Raw genomic sequence first — 26,577 nt, 5'->3', positions numbered from 1 at the left:
AATCCGGTTAACAGCATCAAGCTGAGCTGCATCTGCATTCTCTGTCGGATCAGGATCAAGTAAGCTGATTACCATAGCTAAATGGGCTTGATACTTTATCCTCAGTCAAATTGAAATAAACACCATCCACAGCCTCTGCAAGATTACGTTCTAGACGTTGCTGAAACCTAACGAAGAGATAGATAAAGTAAGAAATGGGCTCGAGCTAGAGCTACTGAATAGGGTGGGATCAATCATCGGTCTAGGCGACTCGTCTAACATGTGATGGTCTCTGGATCCGCAGCCAACACTACTGCTTCCTCCGATGTGGAGTTTCCAAAGGATGCTTCATCTTCGGCATTGTTCTTCAACGACGAACTGATCTCTTTCTCTCTCTCACTCGTTTATTTTCTAATTCATCATGGGTAAATCAAGAAAGAAAAAAAAGTAAAATATCATACGATGATAAGAAAAACAAAATTTTCTTATTGGTGCCATAATACTTTTTATTTATTGACATGTCACCTCTTCAAACTTCTAAAAAGTTGATGTGTCAAATACATGAGAGAACTTTGTACTATTATTGTGTCGATTAATAACGAAAACTTCGTGTAGTGGAGTTTGCAATAAATTTTCATTTGACTAAGCGTTTTTTTTCTTCAAATATTTTGTTTCATTGGATATACTCGTTCACAAAAAAAAGAAGAATCTATAGATTTTTCAAGTCAAAGGACAAATCAGAGGCTTCTTCTCATTAATAATAATTTTAAATGCGAAATAAAGGGAGTCCATCCACAAAAAATAAATACTTATGTTGCCATCTATTTATTATCACTTCTGACTTGTCAACCAGCAATAACGAAAACGTCTCTCGTCTCTCGGCTCTCTCTCTCTCTTTAAAAAATGGACAGTGTCGCACTCTTCTTCACTGGAGCTCTCGTAGCCGGCGGAATCTACTGGTTCCTGTGCGTCCTGGGACCAGCGGAGCGTAAAGGGAAACGAGCGTTGGATCTATCGGGCGGGTCCATCTCGGCGGAGAAAGTTCAAGACAAGTACAAACAGTACTGGTCGTTCTTCCGCCGTCCGAAAGAGATCGAAACCGCCGAGAAAGTCCCGGACTTCGTGGACACGTTCTACAACCTCGTCACCGACATCTACGAGTGGGGATGGGGACAGTCCTTCCACTTCTCTCCTTCCATCCGAGGCAAATCCCACCGTGACGCCACGCGCCTCCACGAAGAGATGGCCGTAGATCTGATCCAAGTGAAACCGGGTCAAAAGATCCTCGATGTCGGATGCGGCGTGGGAGGTCCGATGCGCGCGATTGCATCCCACTCGCGAGCCAACGTGGTGGGGATCACGATCAACGAGTACCAGGTGAAGAGAGCGCGTGACCACAACAGGAAAGCAGGACTCGACGCGCTCTGCGAGGTCGTGTGTGGTAACTTCCTCCAGATGCCCTTCGATGATAATACCTTCGACGGCGCGTACTCTATCGAAGCGACGTGTCACGCGCCGAACCTGGAAGAAGTCTACGCCGAGATCTACAGGGTGTTGAAACCCGGATCTTTGTATGTATCGTACGAGTGGGTCACCACTGATAAGTTCAACGCCCAGGATGAGGAACACGTGGAGGTCATCCAAGGGATCGAGAGGGGTGACGCGCTTCCTGGCCTTAGGGCTTACTCCGATATAGCCCAGGCCGCCAAGAAAGTTGGGTTCCAAGTTGTCAAGGAGAAGGATCTTGCCGCTCCACCGGCTCAGCCGTGGTGGACTAGGCTTAAGATGGGTCGCCTCGCTTATTGGAGGAACCACGTTGTCGTTCAGATCTTGTCTGCCGTTGGAGTTGCGCCTAAGGGAACCGTCGATGTTCATGAGATGTTGTTTAAGACTGCTGATTTCTTGTCCAGAGGAGGCGAAACTGAAATTTTCTCTCCCATGCATATGATTCTCTGCCGGAAACCTATGTCTTAAACGATTATCATTTGCCCGATCTCAGTTTGTTTTTATTTTTATTTTATCATGGATTTTTAATTTTGCTTGGTCAGTCAGTCAGTCAATGTACTACTCCTTTAGATTTTAATTTTAATTTGGTATTACTGTTTTTTTTTTGGTGCCTAAATAAGTGAATCTGGGTATCTTATAATCCGCCGGAAGCTTAGCGCCGACGAGACACAGTGGATTTATAGCACTTTTAAGTAGAACTCATAACTGTTAGAAGGGTACTTTTGTAAACTAATGTACTTTGTAGTTAGGTGTGGACAGCGTGTGATAGCAGTTGATTAGTGCGAGTCAGTGTCTGATTTTTTATTTATTTTAAGTTAAAAATAAAAGAGAATTGTGCGTGGCGCGACAAGAAATCAAAATTAGCTTCATTAGGTATATTGGTTTTCCTACGCTCTCTTTTCTCTCTAGCGTTCCTTTAAGAAAACCCTAACCTAGCTCCGGCCGCCGCTCGTCGGTAGCCGGAGGCGTCCATCTCTAACCCTTCCTCTTTTGTTCTTTGCTCCTCTTCTTCTCGTCTCCCCTTAGTTGATATGCAATCTTCTCTGCAAGATCGAGAAACTCCGAAGACGATGTTGTTCGACGGAGGCGGTTCCCGAGACCTCGTGGAGAGACGGCGAGACCCAAGGTGTGGCGGTGAAGAGAGGAGTCGGCTTTTAGGACTGAAGACAACCGGATCTGGTTTTCTCATTTTCAGATCTCCGGGCAATCTTCACGGCGGCGGCGCGTGGCTACGGTGAGACGCCTCATCTGCCATAGATCCACTTCCCAGAGCGGTGGTGTTTGGCTGGAGGAGATTTTACGAAGGGTGGTGATCAGAAGTTTGGTCTCCGGTTCTCGGGGATTACGCGCGTCGAGCTTCACTATGAAGGAGTTGTCAACCGGAGTGGTGGGCTTGGTCGGAAACGTGTGGCGTAGCTTGACATCCCAGCGCCGGGGTCGGAGGTATTTCGCTCCGGTGGTACAAGCTCCGCGCTTCTTCAAGCCACTATTAGGTACACCAAACCCGCAGCTGCCGTCAAGGTCCGACTTTCAGTCCGGTCTTTATGACCGGTTTTTGGCTATGAACCGTGGCAACGATCTCCGGTGTGGTCCAGGACTGATCTGATATGCGCCTTGGTGTTGGTACTATTGATCATGGGCTGAATGCTTATCATTAGAGATTATTAGTCTGTGCTTGAATTGATACTCAGATGAGGCTTTGGTTCTACTTGGTTCATTGTTGTTTGCGGTTACCGTGGTCTAATCTAGTGGTCTAGTTTAGTGGTTAAGAGTCGGTTCATCTCGAGTTGTGGGATGAACTCGATTCATTGTGGTGAAAAATACAACGACGTTCCGATTAGGTAGCGTAGGATCCATCTTAGTGATCTTAGGTGTTACTAGATCTCGTCGTTGTATGTCGGGTTAAAATCGTGTGGTTGTAATTCCGTATTCACTTTGGTTAATGAAAGTTGTTGATGAGTCAAAAAAAAAAAAAAAAAAAAAGGTATATTGGTTTTCAGTTTGTCGCAAAGGCATTAGTGTTGTTGGGAAGTAACTGGGAAGAGTGGAGACGCGCGTGGTCGGATGCTATGAACATTATAATTTCAATTGTCGATACGGTTTATTTTTCCTTAATAAAATAATATAATTCACGTGATTCTTTCTGAGTTGTGCTTAGATCCAGGAAAATATATCTAACAAAAGACATTTCCCTTTTGTTTTTGCTCGATTATGGCCAAGTGATATCGTGTCTCTGAAATATATATTTTTATATACAAAAACATATTCCAGTTCCAGATCGTGATGATTCACGTCGAAAAGGACATGAGGGATATGTAATGTAGATATAGATCGTCGTGTCACTATCTTCTTATCTAAGTATCTATCGGGTCCCACCTTTTCCTCCAGTTAACTCTTGTACTCTTGAAGTGTTTTTTAATACGTTTGCTTAAGTTTATATGTTGGTATCGAGAACAAACATTAGTGTCTTGGGCTGATGGGCCATTTGTAATATTTGTAGTTTGTTTTTTAATTTATGAAAGCCTAAGAGCATACGTAGGAATGTCAAACCTGTCCCGTCTCGTACCGTAGCGGATTCGTCTTCGAGTAGATTGCGGCAGGTCAGGTCTACACAAGTTGTGATCCTTAAAATGGCTTACTAAATTCGTACTGCAAAACATGTAAGCTTTTACGGATCGGCATGCGGAACATAAAATTACAAACAAACATATGATTCTTGGATATTTCAAGACATAATTCATAAAACTTTAACAGCTTCATGACGCATCAGTAAGTGAGTCTAGTCGAGGATTGAACTTGAAAAGACAATACACTTGTTAGTTGAAGATTTTAGTTGGATCAAAACACTAGTTTAGTTACTTTTGTTACACTCCAAACATATTGAAAATAAACAATGCTTTAGTTGTTCAATCCAAATATTATAACTCATAACGTTTTAGTTTTCTGAATCCAAAATTAAATAAAACCAAACACCAAATCAAAGATGATAATCCCAAAAGTAAATAAAAAGAAAACACTAAATCACACTTCTTATCTTCAACTTTATCACCAACAAGCGACAAAAAGATGGGGATTTCTCTTTATCACCATCAACTTCATCTTCTGCAAAAAAGAATAATAGAAGTTAGTTAAATATGTACTGAAATGTAAAACTCCAAAATGTATGATAATGTGAACAAATACATATAGGCAAAACTATAAAGAATCCATGGCGGGAACTAGATCTTCTTTTTCGATGGAAAGTGAGTTTTCAAACTTCTTATAATGGCTCGAAGAAGCTTCATCGGTGCAGATCGAAGGTGCTTGGGAGACCGGAAGCATCATCGACCCTGAAACCACCATCATCGGAACTCCATAACGTTGAATCACCTTCTCTCTCTCTCTCTCTCTCATTATTTTAGGTAAAATAAAAAATGGGGACTGAGGGTTGCGGGTCTTCAAAATCCCGCAGGTTAACTTGTAAACTACCCTGCTTTCGGCTCGTCCTTTTTTGAGCCCATCGCCCGCAATTTTGCGGACTTACAAATAGTAGGGCAAATTTCGCCCCACAGCAAATCTTTACAGGTCAGGTTCGCGGTCCAAGTCCTTGATTACCATTCCCAAGCATATGTATGCAAGATACCTCATGAGTGAAAAATTCAAAAATGGCAAAAATAAGAGAGATGCTGATAAGGGTTACTCATTTGACATATTTCAAGATACTCTGTAGAAACTCTTTTTACATGTTCATATTATAAACATTCAATATTCACAAAGTTATTTTGATTTAGTTAAAGAGTAGATTTATGTTGAAATATTAAGTAACATCCCTACTTTCTCATAAAACCTTTTGCTCAGATAAAGATCACTACTTCGAGCTTGGATAATCTTGGCTTTTGAACAGACGGTGTTTGAGCGTGATTCACCTGTATTCTTCAAGGTAAAGTAGCCAAGAACAATATCGAACAGCTTGTATAAAAGAGTCCTTCCTTTTATTATGTTTAGAAACTTAACGCAAAACTAAACACAAGCTTATTATCTTCTTTATGGATTCATCACACATGCATGATGATCTATTTATATAGTCAATAGAAATTCTTTTCTATCCTATTACATATTGATATAGGAAACTCATTTATCCTAATCCTAATTATATTAGTTATCCAAATTCCTTTATGAATAACTTGTTCCACAAGTAATAGTGAAGCTTATCCAATACAAAAGGCAGTAATCAAAACCATTTGACTGGGAAAGGCTTCAAGTGTATACTCAGTATACGGATGAATTGCAAGCAGGGCTGGTCCTGGACGAAGCCTAACTAAACATTCGTCTTAGGCCAAAAAAATTATATATAGATAGACTCCAAAATTTATAAAAAAAAAAATTTAGGCCCCAAAATTATTAAAATCTTTACTAAATCATATAAGATTCCCAAAATCTCAGGGCACTGCGAGAGACCATAAGAAGATTCCTTATGCCAATGGTTGTGTCCATCTTGTAGCAGAAAAAAAAACATTTACGTTTCCCCAACGTATCATACATTTATGTTGTTGTTGTTCTCTTAGTCATCTTTCTTGCCTCCGTTTTTCCAAGTGAGCTGAGAACTCATAAGAGAAGATTTTCATCCATAGCCATAGCCTCTATATTGAGAAGGTTCGGGGGTTTTTTTTGTGTGCCGGGTGTTCTAGTATAGCGTATGATCCAATCCAAAGCGTTAGTAGAATATGGTATCTAGTGATCGTTTTCGATATCTAAGGAGTTTATTCCTCTTGCTAGCAAACCTAGAGTCCAGTTCAATGAAAAAACTTGTTTTTTTTTAAACATGAAAAAACTTGGTTGTAATTCAATAACAAGTACTTAAAGCAATACACAGGCCGATGTTTCGCTTCTTAAACTCGATATAGATGTATAAGTTTAGATCGAAAATAAAAAAAAGTTTTGATCTATTCACAAGTATAATTATTTTGATGAATATATCCACAAAAATCCAGACCTAATACGTAGAAAACTAGAAACCAAGTTCAGAGACCAAAAAAAAAAAACAAGTATACATAGAAAAGTAACGAAGACAAATTAATAAGTAGCTTTAACTTGAAGTGGTTTTGGTCGATCCACGGTTCTCCTCTCCCACAAATTAACTTCACTCTTCTGTCTTGGATACAAACACAAACCCTCTCGCTGAGTCAGAGGCATACTTACAGAGAATGGAATCGTCGTCTCTTCGTCATCGGGAGTGTAATGATCCGGTCGAGATTCCTCTTCTTGACGTTTCATCTCGACCCTCCAATCGAACCCACCAAGAGATTCCCTGCTGGTCGCGAACCTCTTCATCGTACCCAGCGAAGGCGCCGTAACTGCTTCCACCGCCACGACGGGATGTTCGATGACGGCGGCAGAGGCCGTGGCGCTGGATTTTTTCAAAGGATTCCTCCCCGTTGAAAAGAGACGTTTTAGTATCGACCAGTTTCCTTTGCCTTCCTCTTTAACAAGAGAAGACGACGACGTTTCGAGAGTCTTAGTGTTAGGTTCTCTGTTTTTCATCTCCGGACATTTCGACTTCGCGAGTTTGATCTGACCGATGCAGGAGACTTTAGGCGAAGTGGGTTCGGCGACGACGACGCCGTTGCTCTTGGTTCTTCTCCTAGCTCTAGCCGACGTTGGAAGCAACGGTGTTATCGGACTGGAGAAGAAGTATCCTCTGCTCGCCGTAGAAATCGTACGGTGGTGACGGAAATCTCTTACCGGACTAAACGGCGCCGCACTGTGACCAATTGATAACGCTTTTTGAAGCATCTTCGAGAGTTTCTTGGAGTTGTTGTTGTTGTCGGATGCCTTTTCCATTTATTCACATAGAGAGGCGAGACAGAGGTTGTTTTGGTTTTATATGTTCTGTTGTGTCTGAAATTTCTCAGAAAGTGAGAATCAGAACAGAAGAGAACAATTGAAACTGTCAGCGTTGATGACGTCACGGAGGGGGTTTTGGTCAAAGCTGAGCTAAACCGGAGAAAGACCTTAAATGTCATTATATAGTGTTGACGGAAAACCGGAGAAGTCATTTATGCCATAAATTTTAGATGGCTTACACGACCGACTTTGAACCGGTTTACAAAATTAAACGATGAAGTGTCTGTTTGGTTCATAGGTTTCCTAATTGTTTTGGTTGTCTTCTTCTTCTTCTTTCTAGAATTAGTTTAATGGTTTATTTGACTTTCATGGGTTATTATTATTAATCCCACATGTGCTGTACATTGCATTTAGAGGATAAGAAGAAGCCACATGATTCTTATGCTTAATTGTATGTGATTAATTAAATCAGATAATTAGTACATGAACAGCTAAGTTAACCGATAGTTTATTAGACTGAAAGCGACGTACAAAGTGAACACTTGTCGTTTTGGTTTTTGGTCAATAAACGACAAATGATGTTATATATAGGTCACATAATACATCACATTTCCAAATAGTTTCCAACACATCTATATATACCAATTTATTACATTTTGACATTGAACATCGATTCCTAGGACATCGTCTTCTCCTTGGTCTTCTCTTGTTAAATGCTTTCTTGCGAGCTTTTTTTCCCATGAAAATGGACCTTTTTTGAATCTTCAATGTTACATGTTTCAACTGAATTAAATGGTGTTCTACATTTTTTTCTTGTATCATGAGAAACCTCGATTATCTATGTACACACTGAGCCGGCGGCCATGAAAACAAACAAAATAAAATATTCACGCGCATTAGCCTTCAAATTTTAAAATATTTTTTGACAAAAAAGGATTAATATTTTATCAATTATCTGACTTTCAAATCATCCAATAACATATATGAAATATTTGGCTTTGAAACTGTAATAGTTTTGTCCTATAAATTTTAAAACCGTTCATGTATACACACTTAATTCTGCGAAGAGAAGATATAATATTAGGGGAGGCCCGAGGGGAGAGGGGAGAGGGGCTAAAAGCCTAAGACCATCTCCAATGTATTTTGTTATTTTCACCTCTAAAATAGGGGAACTCTATAATATAGATGAAATATGCTCCAATGTATTCCCTTAAAATATCAATCTCTAAAATATAGAGTAAAAAATAGAGAAATGCTATTTCTTCCTTTATAAATAGAGGAAAAAATAGAAATTTCTATTATAGAGGAAGAAATAGAGGTAGATTGGAGCAATTTCACCTCTAAATGCTAGTATTATAAAAGTGAAAATAGTAATGTGTTAGAGATGCTCTAAAACATAGCTTTGGACAACCTTATTTTCCAAACCAAAATACAATGAAGCGGTACAAACTGATGCCGTTTTCTCTTCTTTGTCCAAAACAGCATTTTAGTTTTGGGTCCAATTCGAAATCAGGGTTTAACTTTATACACATGAGTCATAACTCATAACATTAGTTTTTGCCATGCGTTCACAGGAGTTGCTCTATGGTCTAGTTATTTTCCAACTATCACTTTTATTTCATTCATTAACTACTTCCGTCATGTTTAAGCATGGTCAATCATATGAATAACATCCACCGGATAACAACATCGAATGACTTTGATATCACGTAAGTTTTATGGATTTCCAACTCAAAACTAACTGACAATATTGACTACAACCTTTTATATATTAGACTATAAATTTTCTAAATATTGATGTGAGACATATAGTTATATTCATTCATTAACATTTAGTTTTTTTTTTGCAATAACCTAATTAACCTTGGATGGAGCACTGAAACTATATAAATAGGCGAATCTTTTGGGATTTTATTAGCAATTGTTGCAAGAACATTTGCATTTCCTGAGAAAACGAAGAGAACATATCCTCTGATATATCTGGATAAAGAAATGAGTACACAATTACTTCTTGAAGCTCGTTAACCAATGCTGTGCACAAAATGAAGTAATAACACATCTGTTTGAAAATAAAATTGCTTAAAATAAAAAAGAACAAAAAAGTTCTGATTCAACGCTTGTAAAGTTCCTCCCTACTACAATGGCCGAGCAACAAGTCCCTTCTGAACCATCTTCTCCACCAACTCTTCATGCTTCTTCAACTGCCCAGCTCTCCTCAACTGAGCAAGAACCATCTCATACAAAGACAAACTCGGCACCAAACACTTCTCTTCAACCATCTCCCTAAACAGCTTATACGCATTATTCCAATGCCCCATCCCACAAAACATCGTAACCAAAAGCCTATAAGTATTCACATTCGGCTCAACTTCCTTCTCATCCATCTCCTTCTTCATCTTCAACACCATATCCGTCGATTTCGACCCAGCAAACATCCTCATCAGTATATTATACGTCACAGTATTCGCCTCGCACTTCGCCTCCATCATCTTCGAATACATCCTATGCGCTCCATTAACATCCCTCTTCTTCTCAATGCACCTAAAAATCGTGTTGAAAGTCGAAGCATTCACCTCGCACTTCCTCTTGATCATACTGTTCAACACCTTGACCGCGTTTTCAAGATTCTCGTCTCTGCAATGAGCCTCGATCAAGAAGTTGTAAGTGATCGTATCCGGCTCGCATCCCAGCTTCTTCATCTGGTTATAAACCTGCAGAACCTTCTCCGTCCTCCCAGCCTTAACATGAACCCTCATCAAGTTATTAAAAGTAATAGCGTTTGGAGGACAACCCGAGTCAATCATATCAGCGAACACATCGTGTGCACGACTTATCTGCCCGCATCTACACAAGGCATCAATCACAATACTGTAAGTATACACATTAGGCTCAATCCCGGCCCCTTTCATCTCCTTGAAGACCCTCTCAGCCTCCGAGATCTCGCCGGCGCGACACCAGCCGCGGACGAGGTTAGTGTAAACGATCACATCGGGTTCGAACCTATCTTTCAAGGAGTCGAAAAAGGACTGAGCTTCGCTCGCTCTACGCTTCCTAGAGAGGATACTAATGACGATAGAGAAGGCGATCTTATCGGGGGCACAACCGTAATCCTCCATACGGTTAAAGCAGTGGACGGCCTCCGAGGCTAAACCGGCTCTGACGTAGCGCCTGATCAGAACCGTGAAGGTCTCCATCGTGATGTGGACGTTTCTCGATTTCATGAGGTCGATTAGGCGCCAGGCTAGGTCGAAATGGCGGGCCTTTCCGGCGAGATCGATCATTTCGTTGTAAGGGTGAGGGGAGAGATGATGGTATTGGTCTTGTGAAGTGGCCCAGTTGAAGAAAGATAGGGACTGGTGGAGGGGGATGCCGTGGCGGACGGCGGCGCATTTTTGGATCACGGATTGGATGACGGAGGGGGAGATTGCGGCGGAGGGGATCTGGGAGAAGGAGAGGGAGAGGGAAGGGAGGGTGAAGGTGGGGTTGAGGACGGCGTCGTTTGATGGGGGGTTTTTGCGGTAGTGGTCTTTGATGATTGAGTGAAGCTTTTCTACGGTTTGGGTGTCTTCGGGAGTTAAGGACGGTGAAACAGGGGTTGTGACGGTGGCGGCGGATTCGTCGTTTTCGTGGTCATGGTGTTGAGAAGTTGCGGAGGTGGTGAAGGGTTTGGGTAGATGAGGAGAGATGAAGGAGAGGGTTTGAGGAAGACGGAGTTTTGATCGTATTAGCGCCATCAATCGGAGAGAATTGGTGAGCGGCTTTGGTAAAGGAGACTATCAGAAATTCACAAGGTCAGATTTGCTTTGCAAGTCCAAATGCTAGCTGAAGCGGCGTCGTTTTGACGCTTAAACCCTATTGTGTTTATTTTCGACTGATTGGTGCTTAAACCCTATTTGCTTTTTCAAGTCATAGTTTTGTAATTTGCTTTCTAACTTATCATCCAACTATGTTTTTTCTACAAAGTTTGAATTTATGTATTTTTTTCAGAATACAAGGTTATAATTGAATATTTAAGTTAATAAATTGTTACAAAAAATAAAAACATAAATTTTGAAAAATGAATAATATTGAAAAGTGAACTCAATGATGCTTTATACTAGCAAAGATGTAACTCCATTAGTTTTCATCTCAAGATACAATCAAATATATTTTAAGTTTTTTAGAATGAATCAAATATTTAACAGGAAATTCAACTGAAACTTTCTAGTAGATTTATATATATATAGCTGCTGAAACTTGTGGGTGTCATTTTAATGGCTAAACGTTGTAATAGCCAACGACTATAAAACGTACTGAACCATATTTATCATATATTATAAAAGCCGGCTATTGACACTAATCTTTAGTAATGTCATAATCGTATTCGTGTCATTAATCTTTCATATTCTTCTAACCATGTATTCTTGAATAAAACTCAACTAATTAACGATGTAATCTATATTGCTTAAATAGAATGTGTCAAATCAGAATTCATGAGAAAGTTACTAATTTTATTTACACGTATGTATCCGGCAAAGGATATATTCGATACATTGGAACACAGTCGTTTACACGTATTATATGATTCATGACCACTTTCTGGAACTAAAATTGTGACTCACATCCATTTTCCATTTTAGTCATTGTGAAGTCTATAAGCAGCTTGAACATGCTGATTTCTGACTCCCTTTTGTAAGAAAAAGTGTCTCTTTAATATAAAAATAAACATCTGAGTTTTTCAAACCGAGCATATTGGCTAGCAAATAAAAAAAAAATTCTTAAAACGAATCCTAATGCCAAACGGTTTGGACAATTGGACATAATGACTAATTAAAAAGAAAAGACCCTTTCTAAAGCGTAAATCATCTTCAATCCTGGAGTTGATCATAATATTTTACCTTTGGAAATTTCACCTGACATTCTCAAGAGAAATCCCAACAACACACGCTTAGTTATGCTCTTTTCTCCATCTAATTCACACTTCACAGCAGGACTAGTATTTAAGTTCTAATCCAACATTAATTCTATAATTGTATCACCATAACATATAAACCCTTTTATGTTGTTTATTTTTAGTTGTTACTCCAAAACATCAGTAGAAACAGAAAAAAACTATCACTGGGTTCTTGTCAAATATTGCCGTCCGCGCCGAGGCCGGCGAACAAGAGGGAAACGGAGGAGCTCGTGTCGTTAAAGGATCTGCTTCCCTTTTGTTATCCAGCAGGGACCCAAACGCCTCCATTTGAGCATATGCCTAAGTCGTTACAACGGCGTTACGTCAAGGTTAGAGAGCCTCTCTTTGATCCAGAGACGTCCAAGCGTATCTACTGGCAGGAATTGCCTTTTGATAATAACAACGAAGTTCACGATCATGATCATGGATGTTTCCTTTTCTTGAAGATAAGCATTCACAGAATGATCGATAAGTGGTTTGGTCCTCTTTTTGGATTAACCAACAAGTTTGATGAGTTTCATTATTGAAGTATCCTTTTTTTTTTTTTGTTTCTTGGTGAAAAGATTATTAATTTTGTTTCCTGATGATAAGATTGAAACACAAACATGAGTTTGTATCTTGATTGGGTTGACTTGAGTTGAGAGAGTACGATACTGTGGTTTTTTATAAGAGTCTTTGATTGTATTTTATCAGAATTATGTTTGATCTGTTGTTACTTCGATAGTTCGAAGTACGCACGTCCTACTTTTTTTGTTGTGTCGCCAATGATTTTCAGTTTTGTGTTCCAGGGCTTAGATAGGCCCGTATCTTCATATAAGTAAGCCCATTTAAATAAGCCTAAAACCCCAAATATTTTCAGCAGCTGATGATTTTTCTTTTCTAAAATTTTAAATTTAGTTTTTACTAAACCGAATTAATGACGTTACTTGTAAGAGTCATTTACACCCTAAGGCAGTTTACTAGTTTTATTAACACTTTAAGGCAGTTTGTTCTACTAGGATAGTTTGTTAGTGGTCAAAGACACCAATACCCCCAGAATGAAAACCAAACCTTTCGTTACCTCTCTCTTCCTTTTTTTCTGGTCATCTGGGTTTAGTGTGTTATTTATTTGAAATGTAAAAATGCATTTTTTATTTAATTGTCTTTAATCTGAACCACAAACAAAGAGTAACTTTGTCTCTATTTGTTCTCTGAATTGAACCAACAAACGTAAGGGTGCGGTCGTAAAAGAAATTGATATACCTTCGACGGTGGCAAAGAATCCATATAAGTTGCAGAGATGACTTGACGAGATTTGAGTACTCATCAGTCTCATATAAATAAAAGGTATTATAGTTCTATATCATCTTCTCTGTCGCATTTCTACCGATTCAACCGAGCTATGCCATGAATCTCAAAATATTTTCTCGTCAAACTAAGACACAAATTTCACGGCGTCGTGACCTCGCCACTCGCCATTGCGGCTCCATCAGGAGTAGATCGAGAGCATCCATTGCGACCTTCTGCATTTTTGCATATATTTTGGATTTATCTTTGATGTACATGTGTACGCGTAACATTATGTACACAAGAAAGTGTGCACAAATATTTTTTGGATTTATCTTTGATGTACATGCGTACACGTAATATTATGTACACAACAAAGTGTCCACAAATAACAATGCTTTCTACAAGAAAATTTACCAATGTGCATTAGCCCAAAACCATGTGTACACTTACTAACATATACACCATTTTCTGTTGGACTTGATCTATTATGTTATATGTTTTGGACTCAAATACTTGATGAATGTACATTGTTCGCATATATACACATGTACATTAGTTTAGACATTGTCCATATGTACATGTGTGCACATGTACACCTCACTAGTAGGCAGTTGTATGTTTCATTATGTACATCAAAACGTGTACACATGTACATATGTAAACATGAACTCAAAATTGGTCTTAGCCGGCTCGTTAATATCATTAGGAAGCAGCCACAAGCACAAACCGAGTTAATCCAAGTTACCCATCACCGGAATGACAATTAAATCCACTGTGACAGATGAGATGAAGATTCCAAAGTTGAAGCTTAGGCTTCCAAACAAACTGATTATCTCAAAATCATATTTTATCCTCATTATAGTTGTCGTCATATATGTCTTAATCGCCGTCTTCGTCACCTTCGCCGTCGTTGTCTCTGTCCTCATCTCCTTCTTCATTTTCGTCTTCAACTGGTTGTACCGGAGGCTGATTAAGGACTACAAAAACCGATCTCATCGTCATCATCTTCTTCTAAAATGATTTTGTTTTACAGGAAAAAAAGAAGAATTTAGGAGGAGAAAGATGACGGAAAATAAAATAAAAGAAATGATTGTGTTTTAACTTTTAAGAGATATAAGGAAAAAGAAAGAAAAAGAAAACGATTTGTGGTCACATGATTTAATGTTATAGTAGTTAGTTAGATTTCAATTAAAAATAATAGAACAAGGGTAATAATGGTTTTTAATACACTGAGAAAAAAGAGAATACAGTGTTAAAGAAGAGAAAATGAGAGAGAAAAGTGTCTGAGTAGCAGAAAATGTCTTATTATGTTATTATAAACATAGAAACTGACCTATAGTGTAATATTCTCTATAATTTGTAAACGTTCCGTTCACGTATTGACTTTCTCGTTCTCCAACCCTCACAATGATTTTTGGGATTCGTCACATTTATAGTTTTTTTTTAAACCTTTTTTACTACTTATAAAAGTACGATTTAAGTTCAACAACTTTGTCATTACATTACCAGATTTTTTTTTTTTTCAACTTACATTACCAGATTTTGTAATGATCTCATCTCAATTTATTTTTTAGCTTAATAATTATTCTGATTAGGTGGAAAACATAGCTAAAAGCCTAACATGTTAGAAAATCAAAATTCAAAACACCCCTTCCCAATATCAAATCTCACCCAAAAAACAAATCTATAAACAGAAAACAATCTATAAAACAGTCTGGAAATCTATACTAATTAAAAACAATCATCTATTTAAAGAAATATAATTATTATGTTATTAAAAGACACCAACAAAGCCCATTGGTTTGATTTCATGTGTAGATCAAAAACAAAACATTGTGCTGAGAAAAACCAATTCCAGCTGAAATTACGTAATCATCCGCATCTATCAACGACCGACTTTTGTATAATAAATGGTATAAATGTCATTTCAAATACTTTTGTAAAGACACGGCGTTGGAACAGAGATAAAAATTAGAGAAAGGAAGTGCGAAATAAATTTTGATCTTTATTTATATATATTTTTGGTTTCTGCATCTCGTTCCCAGGGGTTTTGTGATTCTCTTCTGCTATCGATTCCTCTCTCTCTCTCTCTCTCTCTCTCTCTCTCCGGTTTACAAACTTTTGTTTCTCGCTGTTTGTTTCGGGGTGGATCTTTGTTTTGGTGATGGCGAAGGTGAGACAGTCGCAGAGATTATTACAGGCGAGGAAATGGTCGACATTGATGCTGGTTCTGTTTATGCTTTTCATGTTAACGATTGTTCTCTTGATGCTTTTGGCCTTTGGGGTTTTCTCTCTTCCCATTAATAACAACGACGAATCTTCTCCCATGGATCTCTCTTATTTCCGACGAGCTGCAACTGAGAGGTGCTGTCCGAATCTTTGACTTGTCTGAGATTATTTTGTTTGGTCGGAATGTTTTTGATTCAAATTGTTTTTTTTTGAATTTTCAGAAGTGAGGAGGGACTTGGGAAGAGAGGAGATCAGTGGACTGAAGTGCTCTCTTGGGAGCCCAGAGCTTTCGTCTACCACAACTTCTTGGTTTGTCTTCTTATTTCAAACGAAACTCTTATTACAATGAATGTCTTTTTATTGTCTGAATTGATGCATGTTTGAAAACTAAAAAACCGAATCTTTGAGAGTATTTAATTTATTATTTGATATTATTGACCAGTCGAAAGAAGAATGTGAGTATTTAATCAGTCTTGCCAAACCACATATGGTGAAGTCAACTGTTGTAGATAGCGAAACCGGCAAGAGCAAAGACAGCAGGTTCGCTTTCCTTTCCTTTCTCGATGGATGATAATGACGCTGCTTGCTGTCTGAGACTAATCCACGAGCATTGTGCATTGTATCAGGGTGCGAACAAGCTCAGGGACTTTCCTTAGGAGAGGAAGGGACAAAATCATTAAGACCATTGAGAAAAGAATTGCTGATTACACCTTTATTCCAGCAGGTACGAGAGACTTTTCAATGATCAACAACAGTTTAGATTTTTTTTGAGATTTTAGATCATATATATAGACGCATTTGTTATATATCTAAGTAGTGCCAACATGATGACATCAACTTTTCGAGTTATTTTCATTTAGTAATGTGCTTAAGATGATTGATTATGGAATGTGCAGATCATGGGGAAGGACTTCAAGTGCTTCACTACGAAGAAGGCCAAAAGTATGAACCACACTATGATTACTTTGTTGACGAGTTCAACACTAAGAATGGAGGTCAACGCATGGCTACAATGCTCATGTATCTGTAAGATTATTTTCTAACTGTATTCTTTTTAAGGCTGCCATATTCAAGTATTGTCTCTCTTTTTCTTTCTTATACAAAAGAAATAACTTTTATTCTAATTCTATACAGGTCGGATGTTGAAGAAGGCGGTGAAACGGTGTTTCCTGCTGCCAATATGAATTTTAGTTCCGTACCATGGTACAATGAGCTCTCTGTGTGTGGTAAAAAGGGACTTTCCGTAAAGCCTAGAATGGGAGATGCGTTGCTCTTCTGGAGCATGAGGCCCGATGCTACGCTAGACCCCTCAAGCTTGCATGGTATCATAATAACCATATAAAACCCTTTGTAAATTTGCCTTTTTAACGATACCATTCTGAGTTTGGAGTTGATAATATATATCCTCATTGATTCTAGGTGGATGTCCTGTGATTAGAGGGAACAAGTGGTCATCTACAAAATGGATGCATGTTGGCGAGTACAAAATCTAGCGTCTTTGATTTGCTGGTAAACGCTCCATTCTTCCCCTTATGTTTCAGACATAAGTCTGCCCATTATGTTTATGTTTGTCTGAGCAATAGAGTGGTTAGAGTTTTTTTGAGTAAACTACCTATCATCAGTGATGAAACGCTGTTAACATCAACTATTCTGTGCATTTAATATTAATTTCCTCTTCTAGAGCATATCCACTAGGCACTAGCCATACGACACAAACAGACATATGTATTACACAAAGTGCGGGTTATTATATCAGCTTGTGATCGATGTTCATATTTCATAAAGTACCGCGTGCTCGCTCCTGGTTCTTACATTATCTTCTTCTTTTTTTTTTTTTGGGCAGGACAGACGGTATACTGTTTCCTAGATGGTGTAAAATTGGAGAGAAAGAGAGTTGATGTTTGTTTGATTTTGTTTTTTCCATGCGGCTCAGTGTTTTGGGATTCAGAGGTTCATATATACATATATCAGTAGAGAATACCAAAAGAGAGGGAATTGTTAGATTACATTAGGATGGCTTAAATAGACATTGTTGCTCACTGCTATACCAGCCATACGTTGTGAATTAGTTATAACATTATTCATATAAAAAAGTGTCATCTTCTTATATAAGAACTGTTTATAATTCATACACCCAAATTATCAAAGGGCCTGCTGGACCATACGTGATTTGAATTGTGTCATTTGACTCATTTTTGGAGGTCTTCATGTGCCAGACAATCATTTCTTTATGTTATATCAAGAGAACAGAGCAAATATGTAACATATCGCACATAGATGTAATAAAAGTCTGAAGGAATAGATTATTACACAACAACAAATCCTCTCGTACCCCTAGCTGGGTTGGCGGTTTTGATAGCTCTTTTTAGAGACAAATCCTCTCATACCCCTATATTTTATAATACAATCTCAAAAGGATCCTTTTGTTCTTTTAATTTTATATGTCAAACGAAAAAATCATAAAATTAAAATGGAAACGTTAATATTTTTTATTTGATTTATAGAATTTGATAAAAATATTTAAAAAATCCAAAAACGTTGTTTTCCATATTTTCGAAAAAATCATCAAAATATGATTAAAAACGATTTTAAAATATTTTTTTCTGAATTTGAAAAGTATAGAATTCAAATATTTGCCCATAGGTTCACTAATCCATAGGGGGGATTAGGGTTTAGTTTTGATGATCGGGAAGGATTTAATTTGAAAGTTTGGATTATGATCAAAAAAAAAATTATGAAATATGGGTATAAGAGACTCTAGGAGCCCATAGGAGATTTGGCATTTCACATTTGGGGGCACGCGAGAAGTTGGCTCCTCTTTTTATGGCGGTTGATGCGTTTAGGCCCTCTGGTTTAACCAATGGTCACACCACATTCTATGGAGGGAGTGACGCTTCTGGAACAATGGGTAGTTGAGAATTCGGTCAAAAAAACCTCAACTTTGCACAAATTGCCAAAACAAATATGAACTTTTGGGCTAACAAAAAAAATACCAAACTTTCATTGACTTTAGAATTAATTAACAATGTTTTCGCTGACTTGTCAGTTTAGCACACCGTCAACAAATTTAACATAAATATTTGACGTGTCGTTTCCAAAAGAGATGAAACAACGTTGTTTTACAAGATTTGAAATTAAAAATATGTAGATCCCTGGATTCAAACCAAGGTTGGTTGGTCAAATGACAAGGTATTTTACCACTGGGTTACTGACACTTTTAGTGTACTAACTAACATGTTTACTTTTATTTGGTACATATTAAATATAAAAAATTCTCTAAAAACTTAATAAGATCTTTAAAATTCTAAAAAAATTAAAAAAATAAAGAAGATTTTTATAAAATTAATTTAGAAATTAAAATTAAAAATAAAATTTTACTTTTCTTTTTAAAAAATAAAAACCCTTCCAAAATTTTCTAAAAAATTAAAACGATCTTTAAATTCCAAAAAATTGAAAAAAATAAAGAATTTTTTTATAAAATTAATTTTGAAATTAAATTGAAAATTCAATTTTATTTTTCTTTTTAAAAAAAAATTTTTATTTTTCTAAAAAAAATAAAAAATCTTCCAAAATTTTCATAAAATGAATTTTGAATTAAAATTAAAATATTTTTTCTTTAAAAAATCAAAAAAATTCCAAAATTTTCATTTTTTTAAAAAAAATCCAAATTTTTAAAAAATTATAATAAAATACAAAAAATTAAAGTTACAATTATCAACAACAATAATCGACGTCAAATATTTCTGTTAAATTTGTTGACGGTGTGCTAAATTGGCAAGTCAGCGAAAACATTGTTAATTAATTCTAAAATCAATGAAAGTTTGGTATTTTTTTGGTCAGCCCAAAAGTTCATGTTTCTTTTGGCAATTCGTGCAAAGTTGAGGGTTTTTTTTGACCGAATTCTCATGGGTAATTTAAACTACATATAAATATATGGGCTTATTTGCCAAATAACCAAAAAAAAATGAAAAATTAGATTTTGGGAGAGAGAGTAGAGAGAGATAGGAAGAGAAAGTAGGAGAGAGGGAGGGATTTTGGTTATTTAGTGTATTTGTTTTTTTTTCATGTATATAGGGTGCAATTTCCCTAAATATATTTCCATATGGTTTATCATTTTTTTAATGAAAACGGATGATTTTTGTTTATGCAGGCGGAGCTTGTGGGTACGGAGATCTCTACTCGGCGGGGTGTGGTATAATGACAGCGGCCTTAAGCACGGCTCTGTTCAACAACGGAGCTTCTTGCGGAGAATGCTATAAAATAACGTGTGATTACGCGGCGGACTCGCGGTGGTGTAAGAGCATCTCCAATGTAATACTCCATTTTTTCCTTCAAAATGGAGTAAAAGTGAAAATGGAGTAAAATTGCTCCAACCCTACTCCATTTCTCACTCCATAATGGAGTGATGAACAAACAAAAAAGAGATTACTCCACTTATGGAGTAAATTTCATTATGGAGTGAGATATGGAGTTGGGTTGGAGCATTCCTTACTCCATATTCACTTTTACTCCATTTTAGAGGAAAAAATGGAGTAGGGATGGAGATGCCCTAAGAAAGGAGCTTCTGTGGTTATTACAGCAACCAACTTCTACCCACCAAACTTCGCTCTACTGAGCAACAACGGTGGTTGGCCAATCCACCGCTAAAACATTTCGACATGGCACAACCCGCTTGGGAAAAGATCGGCATTTACAGAGGTGGGATTGTTCCCGTCGTTTTCCAAAGGTTGGATTAACAAGGACCCATTAACTTTCCATCTAATTATTTTAAACCTTAGTTGTTTAACGTGAAAATTAAACCCCTAATTTTGTCATGTTAACAAATTATACCCTTAATATTTGCTTCATTTCGGTTTAGATCGGCTAAAGTCGGTTTATCAGGATTGAACATTCTACTTTTGAAGCTTTTAATATTGAAAAACAGTATGTATTTTAAAACAAGACAGTTGAAAGTTATTAAAAAAAAGACAATTGAAAGTTTTTGGGGTGCTTTTTGAAAAAGTCTTGTGTTTTTTTTTTTGGGAAAACTGTTTTTTTAGAACAAAAAAATGGTAACTATGTCCCTTTAGATTAATCTATATTTTGTGTCATATTTTCCTATAACACCCTTTAATATTTTTGAAAATAAATTTAATAAATAGTTTTACAAACAAAAAAAATTTGGAAAAATAGTAACTTTTGATAAAATACCTATATGAACTTTGTGATATTTTTTTCAGTTATAAAAAAGTTAAAATTATAAATTTCATATTATGTTCTAAATGAAGTAGAAATGACATTCTACGAAGTAGAAAACGAAATCCACTTTTTTCATTGAATCTACAATGTTTAGAATACGTGATCTACGTAAATAGGAGTATTCTAAAAATATTTAGAATACACATTTTACGCTTAACCTATCGTTCTAAAATCTTTAGAAATCAAAATCTACATATTAATATAAATCTAAAACACGTAGAAACCAACTTCTACAGATTTACTATAAATCTAAAACATGTAGAAATCAAAATCTAAACATTACTATAATTCTAAAAAACTGTAGAAACCGATTTCTACATATTAGTTGTATTCTACGGATAAGAAATCAGTTCCTAAAAATATGGAAACAAAATATTTGGGAATATTCACTTTTATATTTTGAAAAAAAAAATCGATTTTTAAAAAATAAAAATAAAAAAACGAAAAAGGAACAAAAAAAACAAAAAAGAAATAAAGAATTATAATTTTAAGGACATTACTGTCATTTTGAAAAAAATTAGTCTAATGGGACATAAAGTAGTATAGATTAGTATAAAAGGACATAGTTACCATTTTTTTGCTATAAAAAAAACAATTTTCCCTTTTTTTTTTTGGTTTTGACAGGGTAAGTTGTTACAAGAAAGGAGGAGTGAGATTTAGAATAAACGGAAGAGATTACTTCGAGCTAGTGAATATATCGAACGTTGGAGGAGCTGGCTCCATTAAATCTGTCTCCATTAAAGGATCAAAGACTGGTTGGTTAGCCATGTCTCGTAACTGGGGAGCTAACTGGCAATCAAACGCTTATCTCGATGGGCAATATCTCTCTTTCTCCATTACCACTACCGATGGTGCTACAAGAGTCTTCCTCAATGTTGTTCCTTCTTCTTGGTCCTTCGGACAGACTTATTCTTCCAGGGTTCAGTTTAAAAGACCTATATTTCGCTGTCCGAAAGATTATTGGCAGTGATCGCGCTCTGAGTCTGTTCTTTTTTCTTGGAGCGACCCTGCCCGCTTTGTTATTATATACTTTTTCTTTCGGTTTGATAATGTAAAATGTTTTGGTGAAAAATATAAAAACTAAAAAAAAATTACATTTTGAAAATTATATTGTACTAATATAAATTTTTAAAGAGTTAATCAATCATAAATAACGAAACAAAATTATTATAAATCAAACAATTTTCAATAAAAGTACATTTATTTTTAAAAATATCAAAATATCTTATATTTTGAACCAACAAATTTTCTCTAAACTTTTTTTTTCTTTTGACTCTGTTTCACTAGAATCATCAAGAAAAAAACACTAAAAGACATTCTTACATTTGTTACCAAAAAAAAGACATTCTTACATTTTTATTATGTTATGATAATTAATTCATAAAACCATGAAGAAGTATTTATTTTGATGAACCAACAGAGTCAAATAATCAAGAACTTGGTCCTGTGGTTTGCGCTAACACTAATCTTCTTGATATATTAATAGTGTGGAAACATAGGTAGAGATGTTCTTCAAGCTCTTGCAATAGCTCTGAGAATCTTTCTTCATGTCCATTAAGCACTCTCAAGGCTTCCTTTAACACTTCAACCTTCCCACTCTTTGCGCACATAGCAGCTACGGCTTTTCTATGCTCTATGGGATTCAGAGGTTCATATATACATATATCAGTAGAGAATGCCAAAAGAGAGGGAATTGTTAGATTACATTAGGATGGCTTAAATAGACATTGTTGCTCACTGCTATACCAGCCATACGTTGTGAATTAGTTATAACATTATTCATATAAAAAGTGTCATCTTCTTATATAAGAACTGTTTATAATTCATACACCCAAATTATCAAAGGGCCTGCTGGACCATACGTGATTTGAATTGTGTCATTTGACTCATTTTTGGAGGTCTTCATGTGCCAGACAATCATTTCTTTATGTTATATCAAGAGAACAGAGCAAATATGTAACATATCGCACATAGATGTAATAAAAGTCTGAAGGAATAGATTATTACACAACAACAAAAAGATATGATTCAACAGCTTATAAATAGCGTTTTCGTGTGTAGTTTACCTACTACACAAACCTTTATTACACAGATGAAAAAACAAACGAATAATCCAAATTTCACGGTTCTCTGAGTTTTTGTGTTTTCGTTTTCACGCAAATCTTGTTCAAGTTCCAAATAAGACGAGGATGGAGCAATATAGAGATTGTTTAAAAGGCTTAGCTTGTTGCATCGCGGCTGTAGAATTGATCAAGAGTTTTGGCAGGAATACGGTGGAGAAGCTCACGTGGGAAGATACGGAGCAGTGTCCATGCCAAATCAAGTGACTGGAAAATGTTTCTTGTATCGTATGCTCCTTGCATCACAAACTTCCTCTCAAATTTGTCCAGGAACTCTAAGTACAGCTGCAAAACCACAACACAAGAAGCTATCGTTATGAGTAATTATCGTTGTGAGTGTTGATATGAACATGAATGTGATTTAAGTAGAGAAAAGGTACCAGATCCTCAGAAGAAAGAGCCTCTTCTCCAACGACAGCTTTCATGGCTTGGACATCCTTCCCGATTGCATAGTTTGCGTAGAGCTGAAAATTGATATAGAATACTGAGAATTAGGTTTGATGATTCTAAATGAACATGAGAGATAATAAGAGTAAGATCTTATATATAGCGAACCTGGTTGGACACATCAGAATGGTCACGACGAGTCATTCCCTCACCAATAGCACTCTGCAGAGTTGAACGTTGGTTAAGTTAATAAGTTCATACTATATTTCAACAAGGTTATATAATGGAATGGCTTGGCTACCTTCATTAATCGAGAAAGTGATGGAAGCACGTTAATGGGTGGATATATCTGTTTTAAGGAAGAAAAACAAAAAGAAACAGAGATCATCGTAGATGCATGAGAAACCTTTTAATGTTTATTAGAAAAAGTAACGACAGATACGAATAATGAGTGAAGCATATCGCACCTGTCTGTTGTGAAGCTGCCTGTCAATGTATATCTGACCCTCGGTAATGTAACCAGTAAGATCCGGAGTAGGGTGAGTGATGTCTGAGTAATACAACAAGAGATATTATGAGTTTTGTTCAATCAGAAAAAAAAGAGAATCGAAGAATGAAATGACTTTTTACCATCATTGGGCATAGTCAGGATAGGGATTTGGGTGATGGAACCCTTTCTTCCTTCAATACGCCCTGCACGCTCATAAATAGTTGCAAGATCTGTGTACATATAACCTGGATATCCACGTCTTCCAGGTACTTCTTCTCTAGCAGCAGAGACCTATAAAAATATGTTCAATGTAGACTTCAGAAAACATACGTGTGCAGTTGTCCAAAAATAAAAGAAAAAAAACATACATGCTTCTTGAGGTGTGTGAAAACTAAATCAAGTTACAATCATGGGACAAATGAAACAAAAACTAACCTCACGAAGAGCATCTGCATAAGAACTCATGTCTGTCAATATAACAAGCACATGCTTCCCACATTCATAAGCTAAATACTCTGCGGTTGTCAGGGCAATTCGAGGAGTGATGATTCTCTCGATGGTCGGGTCATTGGCCTGTTGGAGTGGAATGCATAATAAATGTAAATTCATCATTGAGATAATACAATGGTACTATCAACCATGTAAGATACAGTAAGAAGCATAGAAATCACAAGAAGTTACCAGGTTCAGGAAAAGGGTAACCCTTTCCATTGATCCATTTTCTTCAAAATCACGCTTGAAGAACTGAGCTGTCTCCATGTTTACACCCATAGCTGCGAAGACAATTGCAAAATTGTCCTCTCCATGATCCTAGAAAAACACAAGGGAAGAGATTAAAGGGTTTCACAATGAAAACCAAACAATAAGAGACTGAAATTACAAAGTAGGATACTCGATTGTCACAGAAGTATGCTTAAAAAGTCAATGGTATTACAAAATATAGACCATTACATGTCATACGGATTCGAAGAGATGCTCAAATCCTTATACATTAGTTCGAAAGTGAATGTGTGCACATATACACTTACACTTCAGCATGATCCTTACAAGATAAAATTACTTTAGTGGTGGTAAATGGAGCAAATGCTTACCTCAATTAGGTTCTCAGTCTTTTCCAACCGCTTAACAAGACCAGCCTGACGACAAATTTGAGCAGCGATTTCGTTATGAGGTAGACCAGCAGCAGAGAAAAGAGGAATCTTCTGTCCACGAGCGATCGAGTTCATGACATCAATGGTAGAAATCCCAGTTTGAATCATCTCTTCAGGGTAGGTTCTTTCACTGGGGTTGATTGAACTTCCTGTAAATATTATTCACCGGCCATTTAAAACAACAACAAAACGTTGGCTTCAGGGATCACACAATGATGCAAATAAACACTCACCAGAGATATCAAGGTAAGCCTCTGGCAAAATAGGAGGGCCATTATCAATTGGCTTTCCTGAGCCGTTAAAAATGCGGCCAAGCATGTCCTGTGATACAGGGGTCTTCAAAACCTAAAAACACATACCATGAACAGAAATGTCAAAACAAAAAAAACTATAGCAGTTCTCAGTTCTTAGTTTTAAGTGAACAAGACTAAAAATAAATACCTCTCCAGTGAATTGCACGGTGGTAAATTTGTTGTCAATTCCGGATGTTCCTTCAAAAACCTAAAACCATTAGATGAATTAATTTATTCAGGACAAGCAAAACTGTACAACATGTGCTTAAGTGTAATGCAGAAATCAAGTTAAGAGTAAGACAGAAGAATCATGAACCTGGACAACAGCTTTCTCCCCATCAACCTCCAAGACCTGACCACGTCTCATAGATCCATCTCCTAGGCGAATATTAACAATCTCCTGGTACTTTGGACCCTGCAGGTACATTATAAACATTGTTATAGCAAAGATAGGATTCAATATATCAATGGCAAAGCTTGTCGTTATCAATGATCCTACCTTCACTTTTTCAAGGATGACCAAAGGTCCTGCAACACCTGAGACAGTTCTGTACTCTACACATTTTCAAAAGATTCTCAAATCAGACTCTCGCAAAGATAACATCAGCTACAGAAAACGATTGATATGTGATTCAACGAAGAAAGCCGTCTACATCATCCAACGTTTTAGAGAATACGTGATCCATGATCGGCATCTACAGATCACAATCAAAAATCAACTACTTACCCATTCCGATCTCGAGAGCTCCTTCATCCATGTCGATTCCAGCAGCCACCATTGTCACAGATCGAAATCAAATCAAACCGCTCCACAATCCCTGTTAACAAAACGCGAGGCTGGAACAGATCCATATCAAAAAATGAAACCAAATCGATAGAAAATTCGATCCGATCACAACATTCGAGCTCGTGAAAGTGAGGAAGAAGACATAATCGAATAGCGATGATGGAAGATCTGATGAACAAATCACGTACCTGGAACAAATCGATTCAAGCAGAGAGAGAGAGAGAGAGAGAGAGAGAAACTGCGATGTATTCAACTGTGATGCTGTGGCTCTCTGTGAAAACGTGGTTGGATGATATCTGACCATTTATTATTTTCCTGAAAATCAAAAATTATTATTTTCAGATCGAAAAGTTTTTGTCCTTTTTGGGAGAT

General features: G+C 36.9%; 5 protein-coding genes and 1 pseudogene across 9 annotated transcripts; 3 read left to right on the top strand and 3 right to left on the bottom strand.

Annotated features, from left to right (window-relative positions):
* Positions 1-793: 793 nt before the first annotated feature.
* Positions 794-2,083, top strand: LOC108870355 (24-methylenesterol C-methyltransferase 2). Its single transcript, XM_018655834.2, has one exon. The coding sequence runs from the start codon at positions 883-885 to the stop codon at positions 1,951-1,953; it is 1,071 nt and encodes a 356-aa protein (XP_018511350.2). The 5' UTR covers positions 794-882; the 3' UTR covers positions 1,954-2,083.
* A 395-nt stretch (positions 2,084-2,478) lies between these two features.
* Positions 2,479-9,002, bottom strand: LOC103872826 (uncharacterized protein At1g76070). The gene has a single exon (XM_033272176.1). It carries the CDS (start codon positions 7,303-7,305, stop codon positions 6,538-6,540), a length of 768 nt encoding a protein of 255 aa, XP_033128067.1. The 5' UTR covers positions 7,306-9,002; the 3' UTR covers positions 2,479-6,537.
* Positions 9,003-9,264: 262 nt separating this feature from the next.
* Positions 9,265-15,221, bottom strand: LOC103872824 (pentatricopeptide repeat-containing protein At1g20300, mitochondrial). The gene is made up of 2 exons (XM_033272173.1): positions 14,844-15,221; positions 9,265-14,521 (listed from the first exon to the last, which is right to left on the bottom strand). The coding sequence occupies exon 2, from the start codon at positions 11,040-11,042 to the stop codon at positions 9,444-9,446; it is 1,599 nt and encodes a 532-aa protein (XP_033128064.1). The 5' UTR covers positions 11,043-14,521; positions 14,844-15,221; the 3' UTR covers positions 9,265-9,443.
* A 227-nt stretch (positions 15,222-15,448) lies between these two features.
* On the top strand, positions 15,449-23,077 carry LOC103872941 (probable prolyl 4-hydroxylase 3). 3 transcript variants are annotated; one of them, XR_004448166.1, is made up of 9 exons: positions 15,449-15,874; positions 15,961-16,048; positions 16,182-16,279; positions 16,366-16,463; positions 16,636-16,765; positions 16,874-17,061; positions 17,159-17,248; positions 17,588-17,689; positions 22,626-23,077. XR_004448166.1 is itself a non-coding variant. In XM_033272175.1 (8 exons), exons 1-7 carry the CDS (start codon positions 15,675-15,677, stop codon positions 17,230-17,232), a joined length of 876 nt encoding a protein of 291 aa, XP_033128066.1. In that variant the 5' UTR covers positions 15,449-15,674; the 3' UTR covers positions 17,233-17,248; positions 17,588-17,908. The 3 variants fall into 3 exon arrangements, 2 of the variants coding, with proteins under 2 accessions (XP_033128066.1, XP_018515395.1); XM_033272175.1 differs by lacking the exon at positions 22,626-23,077 and having other exon boundaries at positions 17,588-17,908; XM_018659879.2 differs by lacking the exon at positions 22,626-23,077 and having other exon boundaries at positions 17,583-17,908.
* LOC117125734 lies at positions 18,496-22,051 on the top strand (annotated as a pseudogene).
* Positions 22,931-26,558, bottom strand: LOC103872821 (V-type proton ATPase subunit B3). Of its 3 annotated transcripts, none has more exons than XM_009151263.3 (15): positions 26,394-26,558; positions 26,146-26,236; positions 25,918-25,973; positions 25,735-25,833; positions 25,567-25,626; positions 25,359-25,470; positions 25,066-25,274; positions 24,656-24,784; positions 24,410-24,547; positions 24,115-24,265; positions 23,952-24,034; positions 23,786-23,833; positions 23,653-23,706; positions 23,478-23,561; positions 22,931-23,382 (listed from the first exon to the last, which is right to left on the bottom strand). In XM_009151263.3, exons 2-15 carry the CDS (start codon positions 26,195-26,197, stop codon positions 23,197-23,199), a joined length of 1,461 nt encoding a protein of 486 aa, XP_009149511.1. In that variant the 5' UTR covers positions 26,198-26,236; positions 26,394-26,558; the 3' UTR covers positions 22,931-23,196. The 3 variants fall into 3 exon arrangements, with proteins under 3 accessions (XP_009149511.1, XP_009149512.1, XP_033128065.1); XM_009151264.2 differs by having other exon boundaries at positions 26,146-26,255; positions 26,394-26,551; XM_033272174.1 differs by having other exon boundaries at positions 26,146-26,228; positions 26,394-26,479.
* Positions 26,559-26,577: the final 19 nt, after the last annotated feature.

Source organism: Brassica rapa, chromosome A06 (assembly GCF_000309985.2).
Source record: "Brassica rapa cultivar Chiifu-401-42 chromosome A06, CAAS_Brap_v3.01, whole genome shotgun sequence".
In the NCBI taxonomy this organism is placed as follows: domain Eukaryota; kingdom Viridiplantae; phylum Streptophyta; class Magnoliopsida; order Brassicales; family Brassicaceae; genus Brassica; species Brassica rapa.
This window is presented reverse-complemented; position numbering and strand designations above follow the sequence as displayed.